General features: G+C 46.9%; 1 protein-coding gene and 1 long non-coding RNA gene across 2 annotated transcripts in view; one reads left to right on the top strand and one right to left on the bottom strand.

Annotated features, from left to right (window-relative positions):
• Positions 1–2,706, bottom strand: part of LOC121003890 — a 10,341-nt gene extending 7,635 nt beyond the window's left edge. Inside the window, exon 1 of the long non-coding RNA XR_005779618.1 lies at positions 2,590–2,706. This is a non-coding gene — a long non-coding RNA (uncharacterized LOC121003890). The remainder of the gene's footprint in view (positions 1–2,589) is intronic.
• Positions 1–21,273, top strand: part of FOXJ1 (forkhead box J1) — a 22,719-nt gene extending 1,446 nt beyond the window's left edge. The window contains exons 2-4 of the mRNA XM_040435828.1: positions 16,615–16,720; positions 17,312–17,856; positions 19,653–21,273. Coding sequence (XP_040291762.1) covers positions 17,344–17,856; positions 19,653–20,459 — 1,320 coding nt within the window. The 5' untranslated portion in view covers positions 16,615–16,720; positions 17,312–17,343 and the 3' untranslated portion in view covers positions 20,460–21,273. The remainder of the gene's footprint in view (positions 1–16,614; positions 16,721–17,311; positions 17,857–19,652) is intronic.

Genomic DNA, 21,273 nt, shown 5'->3' with positions numbered 1-21,273 from the left:
GGCAAAATGGATACGGTCGTGTAAATGGGGCCTAAAGAGATAAAATGTAGTTTTACTGCTACACTAAGGCCTCTTTCACACAGGTGTCGCGTGTGAGGGCAGGATAGGATGCGGGTGCGTTGCGGGAAAATGTGCGATTTTTCCGCGAGAGTGCAAAGCGTTTTAAATGTGTTTTGCACGCGCGTGAGAAAAATCTGCATGTTTGGTACCCAGACCCGAACCCGGACACAGATGTTCGGGTTTGGGATCGGTGTTGTCTAGATTTTATTATTTTCCCTTATAACACGGTTATAAGGGAAAATAATAGCATTCTGAATACAGAATGCTAAGTAAATTAGGGATGGAGGGGTAAAAAAAAAAATAAAATAAATAATAAACTCACCTCATCCACTCGTTCGTGCAGCCCGGCTTGTCTTCTTTCTTCTTCTTTGAAGACCTGGGAGGAAAAGGACCTTTGGTGACGTCACTGCGCTCCTCACATGGCCCGTCACATGGTCCATCACATGGTACATCGCCGTGACGTCACCAAAGGTCCTTTTCCTCCCAGGTGCTCAAAGAAGAAGAAAGAAGACATACCGGGCTGCGCGAACAAGTGGATGAGGTGAGTTTAATTATTATTTTTTTAACCCCTCCATGCCTATTTTACTTAGCATTCTGTATTAAGAATGCTATTATTTTCTCTTATAACCATGTTATAAGGGAAAATAATAAAGATCGGGTCCCCATCCCGATCGTCACCTAGCAACCATGCGTGAAAATCGTACCGCGTCCGCACTTGCGGATGCTTGCAATTTTCACGCAGCCCCATTCACTTCTATGGGGCCTGCGTTGCGTGAAAAAACAAACAATATAGAGAATGCTGCGATTTTCACACAACGCACAAGTGATGCGTGAAAATCACCGGTCATGTGCACATCCCCATAGAAATGAATGGGTCGGTATTCAGTGCGGGTGCAATGCGTTCACCTCACGCATTGCACCCGCGTGGAAAACTCGCCCGTGTGAAAGGGGCCTAAGGGTTCTTTCACACGAGCGGATCCCGTGCGTCGAATCCGCTGCGTGAAAGAGAGCCAAGCCCCGTTCCGGACAGCAGAGACACGGAGCAGTAACATGATTGATAATGCTCCGTGCCTCTCTGTGATCTTTTTCCGACAAAATCACAATGAGATAAAGTTGTAGCCGTGATTTTGTAGTAAAAAGATCACAGAGAGGCACGGAGCATTATCAATCATGTTAATGCTCCGTGTCTCTGCTGTCCGGAACGGGGCTTGGCTCTCTTTCACGCAGCAGATTCCACGCACGGGATCCGCTCGTGTGAAAGAGCCCTAAAGGTATATCAAGCTGCTCCAGCTCTAAAAACTGCCTGCCTTTTTTTTTTAAATTTTGGGGAATTAAGGACCACGCAAAATTTTGAGATTTTTATCGTCTCATCGTTCTGGAATATCATTTTTTTTCTATTTTTGTATCAACGTAGCAATATGGAGCCTTGAAAGAACCAATAAAAAAAAACTTTTTTTTTTTTTTTTAATGTTTACCGATGTCTTACCTTAGGGGCATATACAGCATTTATAGAACATGTTTTGACAGTGATGGGTATACTAAATATGTGTATTAGTGTATAACTGCATTAAAAATGTGTAATTTTTATTAATTTTTTATTTTAGTTTGTTTGCTAATATTAATTCGCACAGTTGGGTGTCAGGGCGGGGACTCTAATCCTCACAAATTTACCAGGAAACATGTACATGTTGGCTAAAAACAACGGCATAATTTCTCCGCAAGGCGCATGGACTGCCACAGATTAGCCTAATTGATGACGAGGCGCACACCTGGTCATAAATTAGGCTAATCCTCCGAAAACGCAAGGGGAAACAAAGACTGACGTGAAAACGCTGGTCTTTGTAAATGTGCCCCTTTGTATCCAGCCTAAGGAATGCTCTCTGACCTAAATAGCCTTGAAACACAAAGAATTAGGTGTAATAGATTTAAATTATACACTGATTTAGGCGTTAAAGGGGTTGTCTGTGTGTTTAATACTGATGGCCTATACTCAGGTGGGGCTGACTCCCACTACCTCCGTCAATCAGCTGTTTGAAGAGACTTTCTAGGTCAGTGATGTCACGTTCATTGATCACGTGGCCAAGGCGCAGCTCAGTGAATGAATGTCTCTGAGCTGCAATACCAAGCACTGCCACTATCCAAAGGACGGCGCTGTGCTTGGTAAGCTGTGAGGTGGCCATGTCTTGCCTGAGGATAGGTCATCAGTTTGAAATCCTTGGACAACCCCTTTAATTACATTTTATACATACAGCTTCACAGCCACATTGCATCTAATGACTGTCCATGGGGTTGTGATGCGACAGTCGCAAACAATCTAAGACTTTGTTTTTGTGGCACAGGTTGCACGTCGCATGCTATTATAGAACACAATACAAGTTGCATGCAGCTGTGACTTAGGCCTCATGCACACGGCCGTTCCGTGCATTGGGGACCGCAATTTGCTGTCCCCAATGCACGGGTAACGTCTGTGCGGCGGCCGGGATGGATCGAGACCCATTCAACTTAAATGGGTCTGTTATCCGTCCGCACCGCAAAAAAATAGAACATGTCCTATTATTCTCTGCATTATGGACTAGGATAGGACTGTTCTATTAGGGGCCAGCCGTTCCATCCTGCAAAATACGGAAAGCACACGGCCGGTATCTATGTTTTGCTGATCTGCAATGTGCGGAGTGCAAAACATCCAATGGTCATGTGCCCAAGCCCTTAGGCCCCTTGCAGACGAGCGTCTCCGTATTAGGTCCGGATGCGTTACGTCTGCGATCAGAGAAAATAGTGCAAGTAGGTACACAATTGCAATCAGTTTTGACTGCGATTGCGTTCTGATGTTTAGTTTTTATCGCGCGGGTGCAATGCGTTTTACACCCGCGAGATAAAAAACTGACTGTGGTACCCAGTCCCGAACCTAGACTTCTTCACTGAAGGTCGGGTTTGGGTTAGGTGTTCTGTATATTTTATTATTTTCCCTTATAACATGGTTATAAAGGAAAATAATAGCATTCTTAATACAGAAAGCTTACTAAAATGTTGCTTTAGGGGTTAAGAAAATAAATAAAAATTAATTCACCTCATCCTGTTGTTTGCGCAGCCGGCATCGTCTTCTTTCTTGACCTGCCAAAGGACCTTTGGTGACGTAATCGCGCTCACCACGTGGTGAGCGCAGTGACGTCAGCGCGGGTCCTGCTGAATGAAGATGGAAATCTTCTATGAAGTCTTCTAAGGTCCTTTGGCAGGTCCTGAAAGAAAAACAACAGGATGAGGTGAGTTAATATATTTTTTTTTTAACCCCTCCAGCCCTATTGTACTAAGCATTCTGTATTCAGAATGCTATTATTTTCCCTTATAACCATGTCATAAGGGAAAATAATACAGTAAATTGACTTTTATAAATTTACTTACATCATTTCCTAGCAACCATGCGTGAAATTCGCACCGCATCCGCACTTGCTTGCGATTTTCGCGCAGACCCATTCATTTGCATGGGGCCCGCGTTGCATGAAAAACGCAGAATATAGAACATGCTGCGCACAAGTGATACGTGAAAATCACCGCTCATCTGAACAGCCCCATTGAAGTGAATGGGTCCGGATTCAGTTGCGGGTGCAATGCGTTCAACTCACGGAATTCTCGCCCATGTGAAAGGGGCCTTACTCTTCCAGGAAAATCTAGGACATTACTCCAGGTGTACACATTCCAGTTTCCATCTTACACCTCTGTGTATTTGATTCTCAGGTGACAGTCCTCATCTAAAAAGGAAGTGACAAGTCCTGAGGGTGACAGTTTCACTGGCAGAAGCAGCTAAAGCTGGGGTCTAGAGTTGGGATGTTTACATCAATTAAAGTGCAGAGGTTGATGACGTCTTGCTGTGTGCATGTGTCATTTAGAATGTATACTACGGAGACCCCCTAAATATTCCCTTTCAAGGGTTAAAGGGTTTGTCTAGTTTAGAACATTCTCAAATATCCTGTTAGGAAATAATGGGGTTCCTGTACAAAGCGTGCATAAAAAGGCCTAAAGCGACTTTTACGCTTTTGCAACAATATTTTGTCACATGGGTGCTTTTATGTCGTGGCAACGGAGTGAGCGGGACATGGCACAGGCATAGGTAAATGTTGGCAAAAAACGACTCCATTCAGGCAGTGGTGTGTTCTTTCTCTCTAAGTGCACGGTTGCCGTAGACGCGCCTATTTAGCTGAATCCTATGGCAGCGCAAGGGAAAATCTTAAGTCCACGGACAACAGATCGCGGACCCATTCAAGTCAATGGGTCCGTGAAAAAAATAAGGAGGCACACAAGATTGTCATCCGCGTCCGTGATCCGTGTCCGTTTTTTTCCTATCATTTTCAAGGCAAACTTGACTTAGATTTTATTTTCACTTTTCATGTCTGGTGATCCTGCAAAAATCAAGGAAGACACACGGAAACAAAAACGGATCACGGAACAACGGAACCCCGTTTTGCGGACCGTGAAAAAATACTGTCGTGTGCATGAGGCCTTTGTCTGTAGGAGTGTGTTTGTGTGGGGCGGTGTAATTTCAAGTAAGTGATGGCACTATGTCATTGTGTATGGGGTAAGGAAGTAAACCATTGACAAATTCTTCCAAAACCATGTTCCCTGTTTGTTCACAACTGTATCTGCGTCCTTAGAATGCAGACATAGTTCAAGGTTGTGGTCAGGGCGGATTCTAGCATTCTGCTGCCTGAGGTGGAAATTGAAATGGTGCCCCCAACCCCTTGCCTTTGTGGCCTCAGTATTATTAATTATAATAATTCTAATATAATTATATAAAAAAATAATTCTAATAATTATATACAGCTGGTATAAGTTACGCATTTTCTCTTATATAGTGGCATCGACCATGCTGGCTTGCAGTAAGCATCTTCTGGTGTATATATGTGTACAGCTGGTATATAGATTTTCTTAGGAGGATGCTTCTTCTGTCCACTTTCTATAACTAGTCCCACTCCCCACTGAAGGGTGCCTCTGCTGCAGAGCAGGAGGAGCGGACCAACTAAGGGAACGTTCACATGTCCGTTATTTTTTCTTTCTTCTGATCCATCAGTAGAACAGAAAAATAAAGAAAAAAAAGTATCTTGTAAAAAAAAAAAAACGGATCCTGTGCATCAGTTGTGCACATTTGGCATCCATTCGAGCCGTTTCCGTCTGAGATCCATTTTTTTAGACAGAAAAAGAAGTACCGCATGCAGTACTTTTTTCCCTGTCTAAAAAAAAACGGATCTCAGGCGGAAATGGCTCAAATGGATGCCAAATGTGCACAACTGATGCACAGGATCCGTTTTTTTAACAGTATCATTTTTTTTTTTTCCTGTTCTTCTGACGGATCAGAAGAACGGAAAAATAACGGACATTTGAACTCTCCGCTGTCCCTCAAGCGTTCAGTGCAGAATGCGAAAAAAAAACGTTGTGACGTCATGTGCAGTGTGTGCCTCTGCCCTGGAAATGTATAAAGGGATCGTAGATGGGAATAGCGAATCGCTACCTGGCGGCGGTTCCCTAGTCTCTTCAATTGTATCTGTGCCGGAATCCTGGATATTTTTTTACTAATGTTGAAATCCCGACCAGACATTTTTTTTCCTTTTGCCACACCTCGACCAGCATGTGTCATAGCGGGCGGGATACAGGGGCATGTACCCCGGGCTCTGTCAGGGTATGGCATGAAGGACTTCCTCTGCACCTCCGCACATGACTGCACTTTGTATATTCTGAGCTGACATTCCTGTATACAGCAATATCACAGAAACGACACCGTTACATGTCTGTCAGTGTTTTCCCAGTAATTACTCAGTAATTAGCGAGCTTATGGCAGTAATCCCTTATTTCTTAGGATTTGCTGGGGGCGCAGTCTACAGGAGCTGTTACCGAAGGGTAACAAAACGGATTTGTTCCCAAGTCAAACAGCTTGGGCTTCTTAAAGTCAGCCATTGGCCAGTTTCATACGAGCGTGTTCGGTCCGGGAAACACGCTCCATGTGATGACTGCAATTCCTGGACCGAACATTGCTCCTCTGATCCAAACTCACAGCGTGACAATGATTTATGATGCTGGGAGTTTGTACCTGACTAATGCCTAATACATGCAGTACAGCAGACCTCACAGCATCATAAATCATTGTCACGCTGTGAGTTTGGGTGATGCCGGTTTCGTTGCTCCGCGTCTGTTGTTTTCATTTTTGCCCATATAGTGTGTTTTAACACATGAGCTTTTTTACTGGCTTTTTTTTTTATACCTTGTGTTTTTTCTTTCTGTAGAAAACCATGTACTTGCACCCCCTGCATCATACAGTAGAGCAGTACGGGGAAAATACATTGGTACAAAAAATTCTAAAACTCCAACACACATTGCACGTGCCTTTTTTAAATGTTACAAAAAAAAAACAATGGAGGTCTATGTGACAAAAAAGCCAAACCCATGCTATAATAAAAAAAATGCCTCTGACCCAAAAATCTTACACCAAAGGTGAAAAAAACACCACTAAAATATTTCTCAGAAACCCATGCAACATCTGGACTAAAAAATTCTGGAAAAATAAATCAAAAACAGCATAATTCCTCAAAAGCCGCTGCATGCTGTACTCGGCTATCTCCGGTGGTCCTGTAGAGAATGAATAGAGCTGCAGGGTGCATGCTGGACCTGCCACTCCATCAGGACGGGGGAAACGGGACCCCTGTTCTCAGGATCAGTGAGGGTCTCACTGTTAAGGCAGCGGGGTACTGTGAGGTCACAGTTAAGGCAGCAGGGTACTGTGAGGTCACTGTTAAGGCAGCGGGGTACTGTGAGGTCACTGTTAAGGCAGCGGGGTACTGTGAGGTCACAGTTAAGGCAGCAGGGTACTGTGAGGTCACTGTTAAGGCAGCAGGGTACTGTGAGGTCACAGTTAAGGCAGCGGGGTACTGTGAGGTCACAGTTAAGGCAGCGGGGTACTGTGAGGTCACAGTTAAGGCAGCAGGGTACTGTGAGGTCACTGTTAAGGCAGCGGGGTACTGTGAGGTCACTGTTAAGGCAGCGGGGTACTGTGAGGTCACTGTTAAGGCAGCAGGGTACTGTGAGGTCACTGTTAAGGCAGCATGGTACTGTGAGGTCACAGTTAAGGCAGCGGTGCACTGTGAGGTCACAGTTAAGGCAGCGGGGTACTGTGAGGTCACTGTTAAGGCAGCGGGGTACTGTGAGGTCACTGTTAAGGCAGCAGGGTACTGTGAGGTCACAGTTAAGGCAGCGGGGTACTGTGAGGTCACTGTTAAGGCAGCGGTGTACTGTGAGGTCACAGTTAAGGCAGCGGGGTACTGTGAGGTCACTGTTAAGGCAGCGGGGTACTGTGAGGTCACTGTTAAGGCAGCTGGGTACTGTGAGGTCACAGTTAAGGCAGCGGGGTACTGTGAGGTCACTGTTAAGGCAGCGGGGTACTGTGAGGTCACAGTTAAGGCAGCGGGGTACTGTGAGGTCACTGTTAAGGCAGCGGGGTACTGTGAGGTCACTGTTAAGGCAGCGGGGTACTGTGAGGTCACTGTTAAGGCAGCGGGGTACTGTGAGGTCACTGTTAAGGCAGCGGGGTACTGTGAGGTCACAGTTAAGGCAGCAGGGTACTGTAAGGTCACAGTTAAGGCAGCAGGGTACTGTGAGGTCACTGTTAAGGCAGCGGGGTACTGTGAGGTCACAGTTAAGTGAGCGGGGTACTGTGAGGTCACTGTTATGGCAGCAGGGTACTGTGAGGTCACTGTTAAGGCAGCAGGGTACTGTGAGGTCACTGTTAAGTGAGCGGGGTACTGTGAGTTCACTGTTAAGGCAGCGGGGTACTGTGAGGTCACAGTTAAGGCAGCGGGGTACTGTGAGGTTACTGTTAAGGCAGCGGGGTACTGTGAGGTCACTGTTAAGGCAGCGGGGTACTGTGAGGTCACTGTTAAGGCAGCGGGGTACTGTGAGGTCACTGTTAAGGCAGCGGGGTACTGTGAGGTCACTGTTAAGGCAGCGGGGTACTGTGAGGTCACAGTTAAGGCATCGGGCTACTGTGAGGTCACTGTTAAGGCAGCGGGGTACAGTGAGGTCACTGTTAAGGCAGCGGGGTACTGTGAGGTCACAGTTAAGGCAGCGGGGTACTGTGAGGTCACTGTTAAGGCAGCGGGGTACTGTGAGGTCACTGTTAAGGCAGCGGGGTACTGTGAGGTCACAGTTAAGGCAGCAGGGTACTGTGAGGTCACTGTTAAGGCAGCGGGGTACTGTGAGGTCACTGTTAAGGCAGCGGGGTACTGTGAGGTCACTGTTAAGGCAGCGGGGTACTGTGAGGTCACAGTTAAGGCAGCGGGGTACTGTGAGGTCACTGTTAAGGCAGTGGGGTACTGTGAGGTCACAGTTAAGGCAGCGGGGTACTGTGAGGTCACAGTTAAGGCAGCAGGGTACTGTGAGGTCACTGTTAAGGCAGCGGGGTACTGTGAGGTCAATGTCAAGGCAGTGGGGTACTGTGAAACTCACTGTTAAAGGGGCAGGTTGCTGTGAAGGTCAAAGTTAAGGGGATGGGCTGCTGTAGAGATCCCATTTTAAAGTGGCGGGGCACTGTGGCGGGGGGGGGGGGATAAGTGTTAAGAGGTGGGGGGTTGTGGAATTCACTGTTAAAGGGGCAGGGTGCTGAAGAGGTCACTGTTATGGGGGATACTGTCGATATCTTTTAAAGACACACAGAAGCATTAAATGAAATAGATTAAATATACCCGTGCAAAGCCTTATTAAAATATTATAAGTAAATAATTTAATCAGCAAGAGTGCCCATGCACAAACATTGGGTCAACCCGCTGATCTCAGCAGGACCGGCCGACTATCTGATCCTAACAGATGATGTTAGGAGAAAGCAGATCAGACATGTTGAAGTTCAATGCCCCATCCTTTTGTCCTCCACTACTGGAGGTATCTGGCAGTGTCTTTCTTTCCTTTCCAAATTCAAAACACATGCACACTCAACCAAGCCGAGCCTGCATGTGTACGGGGGAATTAGTCACAATAGATGTCAGCTAACAGCTACTGAAGGTGTATGAGCACCTTAATGGGGTTTTCCGGGTGTTCGATATTTATGGCCTATCCTCATGATAGGTTATCAGTATCTGATCGTTGGGGGTCAGACTCCAAGCACCCCCGCCGATCAGCTGTGCCGCTCTTGTGAGCCCCGCAACCTCCTCACAACTCACCAAGAACAGCGCCTTACATTGTATAGTGGCTGTGCATGGTACTGCAGCTCAGTGCTATTCACTTCAATGGGTCTGAGCTGCGCCTAGGTTGAGTGACTGATGAATATGATGTCACTGTCCTAGGAAGAGGTAACACAACAGCTGATCGGTGGAGGTACCGGGTCTCGGACCCCCACTAATTAGATATTGATGAGCTATCCTAGGATAGGTCATCAATATGCGAGTGCTGGAAAATCCCTTTAACACAAAAGCAATGACTGTATGTTACTGTTATATCACTATAGGTGGTTTCACACCTAGCACTTTTTGGAGCTTTTTTTATTTTTATTTTATTTATTTTTTTGGGGGGGGGGGGGGGTAACAGCCAGATGTTAACTTAAAATGTATGTTAATATTGATGTCCTCTTCTCAGTATAGGTCATCATAAAACTTTGTTCTAATACTGCAGGAATTCTGTACAGTATTCGGGTTCGGTTCCAAGGTACCACTTGTGAGGGTGAGGGGGGCGGTTGTACCCGTACCCTATCTGCGGTGCTTACAAACTATTACCTCCATTTCATAGTAAATCCCATGACAACCATCCTACAGTTTATTTCTAGGTATAAACAATTTTGTGATTTATCGTTAGATAGTTACTCAGCTTTTATGATCAGTCATTTTTTTTTACTTTTTTTCCCCAATAATTGCTATGTTCATCATGGTCTGGAAGGAGGCAGGACTGGAGGAAGGACGTGCGGTGACTTCTCTGCGCCCAATAATGTAATCAGACGGGATGAGACATCTCACAATACAAGTGTGTACTCCTATGGGGCCCATGAGAAGGGGGCCCGGCTCTGGCTATGAGCCTATCCCCCTCTTTACGTGCTGTGTGAGCCTGCCGAGGCCCCCCTCTCCACAATCACTGCACAGAAGTGAAGAGGAGCGAACCAAAGGCATGAGATAAAGAGAACAACAGTAAAGATCGCCAATGGGGTTTGCTGCACCGGCGAATTATTACAAGGATGGGAACGGAGATAAGCGGCTATGGGGCACGTACGATGCCACTTATCTCTGAAGGATCTATAGGATCAGGTGGGTTAAAAATCCATCCAGTGGATCCCAGATTATTAGGGGATGGCCTGTTCGCCTAGTACAGGGATCAGCAACCTCCGGCACTCCTGCTGTTCAGAAACTACAACTCCCAGAATCCTCATTTCACATCTGTGGGAGTTAGAACAGCTGAGCATGTTTGCATGCTGGGAGTTGTAGTTTCCCAGCAGCTGGAGTGCTAAAGGTTGCTGATCCCTGGCCCAGTACAAGGCCTCCTCCTCTTCTAGGCAGCAAGTATCTAGACTGGATGATGGTAAGAAGTGGCACCAGTATGTGACCCCACTAGGACAGGAGATCAGCATCCTCCAGCGGTTGTGAAAGTACAACTCCCAGCATGCACACCTGCTTGAACTTGTTCATGGAACTCCCATAAAAGTGAAGGGAGCATGTTGGGAGTTGTAGTTTCACAACAGCTGGAGGTTGTTGACCCCTAAACTAGGATACAGAAATAATATATAGAGGTGGTTAGATGGAGGGCCTGCGCCACACCAGATCCTGGACCTAAACGCCACACTCCTTGGGGAAGCGAAGATTTAGGCCTCGTGCACATGACTGTATCCGTTTCGCTGTCCGCAAACCGAAGATCTGCAAAACACAGATACCGCCACGGCACATACGGTGTGCTGTCCGCATCTTTTGCAGCCCAATAGAAATGAATGGGTCCACATCCGATCTGCCAAAAATGCAGATTGGATGCGGACAAAAAATACGGTCGCGTGCACGAGGCCTTAGACTACAGCCTGGAAATGGTTAATCCCATGCGTGTCCTCTGCCGTTTGCTTTCCTGAAATGCAAGCTGTGAAGGCGAGAAGAAAGTACGACCAGTCTATTAGCATACAGCGAAACCTGCCCCCATACACCTGACGGGAGAAGCCGCGGCCGGGTGTCGGGATCTATTATTCGAAATATTCTTACAATAATTGCAAAGGTAGATCTCAAATCCGGGAGCCCCGAGTTCTGTTCAGCAATGGGGGCTTGCGCAGAAGACCACTGGATTCTCCCAGGGCCCATACGTGTTGATTTCATTGGGGAGAAGGGAATACCCCGTTGCTGGCCAGGGAAACAAACCTATAGGTACGCAGAAATCCCAGGTCAAGTTGGGGGACCTCTGGGTTACCCACATATGCATTAGATGTCATCTGCAGGTTCAGGCGGTGCCTGCATGACAGTTCTGGGCTGCCATTATATCCAACCACATTACATCCATGTCAGACAACATCGCTAACGCTATCCTTCCCGACCCCCAGGGGTGCACCACCAATGAGGCCAGGTGAGGCAGCACCAGGTAGGGGCAAGAGGGGGGCAGCGGAAGGGCCATGGGCAATGAGCGCTTTTATTGTGGCAAAGGAGTTAGGTTAAGAAATTGGCATTGGGGGGAGGGGGGGGGGGCGCCATTTCAGTTTTCGCCTCAGGAAGCAGAAAAGCTAGGTGCACCCCTGTTGACCACCCCCCCATGTTCTGAATGGGAAGAGGGGGGAGAGCCGCTCCCAGACGCCTCCTCTGGTGTTGAATTGTCTTCAGAAGAATAAAAGGATTGGTCATGTTGAAATCCAACGGCCCCATACTTCAGGGGACCCCCATACACATTAAGTGGTCAAGCATAGTCTCAAATGGAATTTCTCTGTATCCCCTATTAGGGATTATGGAGTTCATAGAGGGAGACCTCTCAAAAGAGCCAATGCAGAATGAGGTTCCACTGTAGTGGCCTCCGAATGACCATGGCCTCGTGCACACGATCATATCCATCTTGTGGTCCGCAAATTGTGAATCTGCCAAATAAGGATGGGGTTTGTGTTGCATCCGTTTTTTTTTTTTGCAGACCCATTGATTTCAAGGACCTACAGGACATGTTTATGTTCTGCAGAAAGCACGTGGACCATCAACTTTCCGCATCTGTATGTCCGTTCTGCAAAATGCCCACCAAGGTCCCATTGAAAAGAATGGGCCCGCAAATAGACTGCGGATGGCACACAAACCGCATCCGTATTATGCAGTCACGTGCATGGGGCCTAACACAGTCACTTATTTCCGTGGGTGTCATGTAGGTGTCTTCAAAAATGGTCATCTGATGGTCAAGGGTACTCACTTGGAGAAGGGGCCGTCCAGATGTCCTGGTGACAAATCCCCTGTGACGCAGATGACCATGTTCAATGTCCACCTGCTTTCGCGTGGTCATGGCTTGGCTGTAACAGAGGACACAGCAGGATACGGGTGCTGTTCGGGTGAAGTCCACCTTTCACCTGATATGACAGCCATATTTATTCCTAGAAAATGAATTAGCATGTATTCAGTCTTTGGGCGAAAGCTGGGGCAAAAACGTAAGGTTAAAGTGGAACTCTACCTCCCACGCGAAACACTTCCCTTCCCATGAAATAAAACAGGACAGTTGAAATGAGGAGAACCACCTGCTTCTTTTATAGCATAGCCTCTATTTGTGGTCAGTAGCGCCCCACTAGGAGGTGCTATGGCTGGGGGCGCCATGCACCCTGCTGAACACGTTATGGGACATACCCTCATTTTAGAAGGATAAACGTAAAGAAAAAATAATAATACAGAGCACCATGGCCCCTCCGTATTGGAAATGGCGGGGGTCTCATCTCATGATCTCACATATATAGTCCAGTCCACATAGATCCACATGAGGTATCGGGGCCCTTAGACTAGGTTCACACAGAGGATTTTGGGCCAGGATTTTGACGAGGATTCCGCACCTAAAAGGGCTCATGCACACAAACGTATTTTTCGTCCGTGTCTGTTTGTTTTTTCTTGCGACCCGTATACGGAACCATTGATTTCAACGGGGCCGCAAAAAAACGTAAATGATTCAATTTGCATTCCATATCTGTATGTCCGCAAGTCCAGTCTGCCCAAAAAATTGAACATGTCCTATACTTGTCCGTTTTGCAGACAAGGACAGGCATTGGTACAATGGATCCGCCAAAAAAAAAACGCATGTAACAAGGATGTCATCCATTTTTTTTGAGGATCCGTATTTTGCGGACAGCAAAATACATGCATAAGCCCTTCAGGGTTGGTTCACACAGAGTATTTTGTGAGCTGAAAAAAAGGGGATGCAGGTTTTTTTTCCGCGTCGTTTTTTTCCTGACACGTTGTAACACAGTTTTGGTGCGATTCCGGTGATTTTCACTCTTAGCCATTTTTTATGGAATTCTGGACACTTCTTTTTTCCACTGTGCGCTTTTTAAAACCACATGCGAAAAAAGAAACGCTGCACGGTTCAACATGTGGATTCCCCAAATGAAGGCAATGAGGAAGTTCTGCGTGCGTTTTTGGCGAGGATTTTTGGTCCAAAATCTTCATCCAAAAAACCCTGTGTGAACCTAGCCTAAGGGCTCATGCACACGACCATTTATCACGGATCCGTGGTTCTGTATCTGAGGTATCTTTTTTTCCTCTGATTTAAGTCCTCTTCCGTTCCGTTATTCCACAAAACATATCCGTATGGTTTCCGTATTTGATCAGTTTTTTGCGGAATGGAAACAGTAACTTATTAATCACTAAACACATGAGCAATATGGGCTGGGCATAGCATTTCTACAGTATGGATGAAATACGGATATGTTCCGTGTGTGTTCCGTATATTTTGCGGACCCATTGACTTGAATGGGGCCTCGGATCGTGATTTGCGGACAATAAGGCCTCATGCACACGACCGTTGTTATGGTCCGCATCCGAGCCGCATTTTTTGCACCTCCGGTGCGGACCCATTCACTTCAATGGGGCCGCAAAAGATGCGGACAGCACTCCGTGTGCTGACCGCATCCGTTGCTCCGTTCCGTGGCCCCGCAAAAAAAATATAACATGTCCTATTCTTCTCCGTTTTGCGGACAAGAATAGGCATTTCTACAATGGGCCGCCCGTTCCGTTCCGCAAATTGCGGAAGGCACATGGGCGGCTTCCGTTTTTTTGCAGACCGCAAAAACCGGCACGGTCGTGTGCATGAGGCCTAATAGGGCCACCCGTTCCGCAAATTGCGGAAAGCACATGGGCGGCTTCCGTTTTTTGCAGATCCGCGGTTTGCGGACCACAAAAAACGACACGGTCGTGTGCATGAGGCCTAAAAGGACATGCACTACTTTTTTGCGGAACGGAATCAGAATGCACACGGAGTACCTTCCGTTGTTTTTGCGGACCCATTAAAATGAACGGTTACGCACACGGTCCGCAAAAAAAAACGGATCGGAAGCGGAAAGAAAATACGTCCGTGTGCATGAGCCCTAAATCATACAACAGCTTTTTTTTAAAACCCCCACCGCAAAAAAAAAAAGGTGTCCTGTCCATTCATGATGTGGATTCTGGGCCCGGAATCCCATTGAAAATGGCCAGGAATGAAAATACCAAAAGCGAAAACCGTGTAAAAAAAAACGCGCCAGGAAAAAAAAAAATCGGATTCCACATCCGTTTTTGTTTTTTTCAGCTCAAAAGACACTTTGTGTGAACCTAGCCTTAACCAACCACCAGACATAAGTCCAGTTTTAGGATGACACCTGTCTCCCCCCTGAAAGTGATCAAAGAGAGGGAGGCGGTGCTCCTCCCCGGGGGGTAAATTGGTCAATCAGACGGTCAAAGGGATGGTAATGTCCTGAAGTGGGAGATCCAGGACTGGGAGGGAAAAGGCAGCAGATACAGCGGGAGATGAGGCTGGTCCCCGCTCACCGGCCACCGGCTGCAGGCAAGGATTTTAGAGGGAAAATCTGCCACTTCGCAGCCATTTACCCGCCAAAACCACGTCATAGATGTGACTTTCCTCTCCCCCCCCCCCCCCCCCCCGTCTACTCCACTCCACAGTCCTGTATGAACACATCCAGTTAACCCATTTTCCAGGCCACCTTTGCCCACCGCTTCAGTTATGTCAGCAGCACTGAATGGGTAAATGGCCTGCAATCCCTTATTATGCAAATAGGTGGCATGTCTTTTGGCACGCCGCCCCCCTCCGCCTCCCCTACTATTTTGGGGGATCTTTTCAGATCCCATATTTTTGCCTATGGGAAAAAAACCAAATGAATGGCCCTCTTTTGCTATGCCACGGCACGGAGGGGACGGGGGCTGTCACCAAGAGAAGAGGAGGGGCGGGCGCTGCGCCTGCCAGGCAGAATAGAGGGGCCGCAGGGACTGCATTGATAGAAATGATTTTCCTGGGGGCACAGTCTGTAACCCCCACATTGCTCTTCCTCCATCCCTGCGTCCCCTCTGTACGACCTACGCTGCGCCAGGAATACAACCGCCGCACAGTGTGAGAATGATACTCGGCCTGGCAGGAGCAAAGGGGTTAAAAATTCTTCCAGGAGGCAAATCTGCCTGGCGCGCTGCCAGCTTCCAACCTGGCAAATCCGTTCTACCATTGCCGTACGGATGGCGCACTACTCCATGTATTACGCCATAGCGTGCTGTGCTGTACGTAAGTGCAACGCTCCAATAGAGACGTGCACCATCTGTATAGCCACAGCCGCTGCTATGGGCCCCCGAAGGGTGAAGGGGCCCAAAAAGTGTACCTGTCTGCGGCACTACTATGTGGTTTATGGCGTCATTATCCATACGGTGGCGGTTTGTCATCACTAGGTGTTGGGGCCCTATGACGACCAGTTATGCCCCTATAATGACCGTAACTAAGGCTCCTCATCGTTTGCGAATCACCGTGTCCGTTTTTTGGACCAAATGAATGGTCCCCTGGGTAAGAACTGCCCAAATTTTGTAAACTAAAGTGCAAAATGCAATTTTAACGGAGCAGCTGTTGAGAAACTACAACTCCCAGCATGTCACGACAGCCAACGACTATCTGGGCACACTAAGAGTTGTAGTTTCAGCCACAGGTTGCACTGTTATAAAACCTCTGAATTACTGAGGATGACTAATGCCCTGAGCCCCGACCTCTGCTCTGCAATAAGCACAGGCTGCCAAAAACAGCGCCCCCAGCAGGGCAAATATTTCAATGACACAAGTCCAATCCTGAGGGTAAAAAAAAAAAAAAAAGGAAGTGTTTTTAGATAAGCCCCCTACCCCCACGTCCTGCCTTCCTGCCCCCTACCCCCCACGTCCTGCCTTCCTGCCCCTCGCCATGCACATGCCAACATACCCACCACGTCCAGCGCACAGCCAGTGGGAGGGGGCGTGGCGGCATGACTGCGCTCTCCATGGCGACTCAGCAGCCAATTAGAACGCTGAAAGCTGTTTACATGGGCGGGGCGTTGCCATAGTTCCCAGAGAAGCCTTTCAGAGCCGCTGGTACTTAATGCCTGGCAGCCGAGGGTGGTAGGTAAGAAAAGAGCTGCCATAACTCATCGGAGGCTCCTCACCTTCTCTGCTGCTCCTTCTAGAAGCTTCGTGTCCACCCTGTAGTCCCCTGATCATCCGTCAATCAGGTAACATTCAATTCTTTTACAGGCTGGGGCATTTTATAGGGCAGGACTTGATCTGTTACCAGAATGGGCATAGCAGATACGGCGACAAGAGGGCAGGAGGGCACCTAGGGCATGGCTGGGCAAGCCTCTGTATTTATCAGTATGGTATAAATCTTTTGCTCAGTGCCCCACTTACTGTTACAATCACCCCTGTAGGGGGCACAAGGTGCAGAAACTGGTGACATGTAGTCCTAAAAAAAAACTTCCAGAGAGTGAAATTTACTTTATAATATAGAATCAGATCTGTCATTTTGCTAGAAAGCATTTTTCCCCCAAAAATTTTTTCCATGAACAATCACCCCCATCATTCACAATATGACCCTGGATTGCACTGAATTTTCCCAAATGCATCAGTCGCTTTAGTGTGAGCGGCTGTTGTGAAAACTACAAACCCCCCCCCCCCCCCCCCCAACCCCAGCCCCAGCCTGGCCGGTGGCCCTCCAAGCTGTTGCAGTACTACAACTCCTAACATCCCCGGCCTGGGAGTGATGCATAATGTGGGTGCCGCTCCCATTGGGTTTCTTCTCTGACGTGTAAGTTATTTCATTTCAGGGAAAAGTCTTCGGACCCCTGTGGCTTCCTGAATGTTTGACTTGCCCATGGCGGTGCCCACAGACATGGCGGATAACTGGCTGTCCTACCAGACGGAAGGCGAAGTGGGGCAGGAATCCCTCTCTAGCACCGTGAACCTGGATGACAGTCTGACCAGTCTACAGTGGCTGCAAGAATTCTCCATCATCAATGCCAACGTGGGCAAGACCCCTTTGTCGAGCGGAGACCCTCATGGGTACCGTCACTTACCCGGTTCTGCTGCCCCTTGCTCACCACTGGCTGCTGATCCTGCCTGCTTAGGAATGCCACACACCCCAGGCAAGCCCACCTCATCTTCTACCTCAAGGGCTGCACACCTGGGACTTCAACCCATGGAGGAGATTGACTACAAGACCAACCCGCATGTGAAGCCGCCCTACTCCTATGCCACCCTCATATGCATGGCGATGCAGGCGAGCAAGAAGACCAAGATCACGCTTTCTGCCATCTACAAGTGGATCACTGATAATTTCTGCTACTTCCGGCATGCAGACCCCACCTGGCAGGTAAATATCTAAAAAAGAGGTCTTATGGTAGAACTGACAGTATGGGGAGGATTCAGTGGTGTCCCATACATGTGGAACCCACCTCCATGTAAGTCACCCCGATTCCACCCTGAGCTATAAGGCATGCAGTTGGCATCTTGCTGCCTTACCCGTCATCCCCTGGGTATAATTATTCTCTAGTTCCATCGCTTCCCAGTTACTATTTTGTACATTCAGCATCCCACAGCATCACTAGTGTCACATTAACCCCTGTGATCCATCAGACAGAGGCAGTAAAATGCTTCTTTCCCAAATTTGTCACACAAGTGTCCCTGAAAAAAAAAAACACACACAACACAATGGGGGGTCATAGGAGGTCCCCATGCAGGGTCAGTAACTACACCGCCATATATCAGTGTACTATTAGACTGTGGATGTCAGCTCCTCCCCTCCCCCTGTCCTGGAGAATCTGTGTGGCCCTGCCGCCCTGACACTGCATTGTCTCCTGGTAATAGATGGTCCTTGGGAGGGATGAGATGAGACGGGTTTATGGGCGAAATCTTGTACAGTGAGGTGGGAGGAGGCGATTACCGGAAAGGGGGAAACTAGAAGACCCCCCCAGCTTCTTCACATAAATCTATTTACGTGTAGAAACATCCGAGGCAATCCAGAAATAGTGAAAATAGAAGTTTCTTACAACTATTATCTATCTCTTATCTATCTAATATCTGAATTATGTATCATCTGTGTAATATCTGTCTGTCTATCTAATATTTCTATCTATCTCTCTCATACCTATCTCTCCACCTATCTATCGATCTGTTTATCTAATATCTATCTATCTCATATCTATCTATCTAATATCTATCTCATATCTATCTATCTATCTATCTATCTCCTATCTATCTATCTATCTATCTATCTATCTATCTATCTATCTCATATCTATCTATTTATTATCTATCTATCTATTATCTATCTATCTATCTCTCTCATACCTATCTCTCCACCTATCTATCGATCTGTTTATCTAATATCTATCTATCTATCTAATATCTATCATCCATCTCATATCTATCTATCTATCTATCTAATATCTATCTATCTAATATCTATCTATCTATCTATCTATCTCATATCTATCTATCTAATATCTATCTATCTATCTATCTATCTATCTATCTCCTATCTATCTCATATCTATCTATCTATCTATCTATCTATCTATCTATCTATCTATCGGATCTGGTCCACAGAGGCCCCCAGGAGCATAAACTTTCTAGTAGGCGAATAATTAAAACTACTCCCCCAGTGAGGCTGAGACTTTACTGGTTTAATTAAACCTTGGTGGTGGGGGGGATCCCAGACACACACAGGTGGCGAGGACGGAGACTGCTGAGGCAAGAATGATAAATATGTTTAACTGGCCAAGCAATAAGCATCCAAAGTCCAAAAGGGGGGATGAATAGAAAAGGCAGGGGGAGGGGATTGGGGGGTTTGTGTCGTTTTTTTCTCCCCTTGTTAAATTTCATTAAACAGTAAATAGCGGATCTGGAAGATCCGGGATCCCTGTGGCTGGAGATGGGGGTGGATTTAGGTTAAAGGGGAAAAAAGGAATGCAACCATTTTGATGCCTTTTTTTTTTTTTTACTTTACTGCATGCTGTTAAAATACAATTGTCCTGCCCAGACTATGTCTGTTCCTCCAGAACGTGGCCGGACCCACTGCTTCTTCAGATGATGTGATGACGATGTGTGATGAATGTTCTTCATGCAGTACATGAATATTGACCGGTCTCTGATTTCTTCCTTCTGCAGAATTCCATCAGACACAATCTTTCTCTGAATAAATGCTTTATTAAAGTTCCTCGAGAGAAAGACGAGCCGGGAAAAGGTGGATTTTGGAAGATTGATCCACAGTATGCTGACCGGCTTATGAATGGTGCCATTAAGAAGAGACGACTGCCGCCTGTCCAGATCCACCCAGCCTTTGCTGGAGCCCAGTCCACTTCCTCTGAGAATAATATGGGTTCCGTATGGCCTATGACCATAAGCTCTGAGTCCCATCAGCTACTGAAGGAGTTTGAGGAAGCCACAGGTGAACAAAACTGGAATTCTGCTGGTGAACACATATGGAGCCTTGCCGAGAACAAAGGTCACAAGCGCAAGCAGCCATTGCCTAAAAGGATGTTCAAAGCTCCCCGCTTATCCAGTTCCCCCATGCTGTCCCATGATGACCAGACAGAATTGGGACCCCTAAAAGGAGATTTTGACTGGGAAGTCATTTTTGACTCAAACCTTGGAGACAACTTCTCTGCATTTGAAGACCTCGAAGTTACTCCACCATTGAGCCCAGTCAGCCAATCTGTTGACCTCACAGTCCATGGCAAGCACATTAACTGTCCGCAGCAGTGGTACCCTACGGGGCAGAATCAAGTACCAGTCCAAAACAGTTTGGATTTTGATGAGACATTCCTGGCCACCGCGTTCCTCCAGCATCCATGGGAGGAGGGCAGGAACGACTATCTTTCAAACTCTACCAACCTAGATCAGCTGTTTGATCTCAATGAAGAATTCCCTCCAGGACTCAGTGACTGGAACGCCATGGGTCCCTATTTACAATAACGGGCCATCTTGGACTTTTGTTTTGTAAAGACTTGTGTACATTATATACTTACAGATAGATCAATAGATACATTTTTATATTTACATTTATCTGACCTTGAACTCATGTAAAGAGGAGAGCGTTCAGACGTTTACATGTCTATCAAAGGGATAAGGAGCCTCCGGCAGAAGACCCACTTCTCTAGTGAACCCAGGAAGAACTGGTCTACAGGACAGCATGAACCCTGGCTGGACCTAGAGAAGACCCTTCCCCGATTCCTCAATCAAATGTACAGTACTTAAAGAGAAAGAGAAAACTTTTGTACTTATTTTTCTACAGATAAAAGCAAAAAAAAAAACTATGTTTTTGAAAGCGGTATTGTCTTCTTCTGACTTAAATTCCTGTGAACAGATATCTCGTATGATCAACTCTTAATAATGTGCAATGTGTTCTCACCATCTTGATTTGGTTTGTACTGACCTCTAGCAAATTCATGATGACCACAGGGGTTATTTGGCCCCATGGGCAATTCATGCCACTGCTTCCTTCTGTTTCTATAGCTTGGATGCCAGTCCAAACCATGTAAGATGTACCGTAAAGTCGCGAATGGGTGCTGCTAGAGGTGTCTTCTGAAAAATATTTTTAAGCCTTTGCTGCCAGAGTCCTCAACGGGTTGGGTGCTCCTCTGGTGTGAAGAGTTAAGTCGGTGGCCTCGCTTGAATTTAGATACGTAGAAGGGGAACAAATGTATGTGTGTGTGTGTGTGTGTGTGTGTGAATAGAGCTGGCACCAGTGAACAATAAGGAGTTTATGACTTGTTTGCCGCCTATCTGA

This window comes from Bufo bufo, chromosome 6, assembly GCF_905171765.1.
Source record: "Bufo bufo chromosome 6, aBufBuf1.1, whole genome shotgun sequence".
NCBI classification, from domain to species: Eukaryota; Metazoa; Chordata; class Amphibia; order Anura; family Bufonidae; genus Bufo; species Bufo bufo.
The sequence above is the reverse complement of the archived record's forward strand: the minus strand, read 5'-3'. Positions and strand labels throughout refer to the sequence as shown.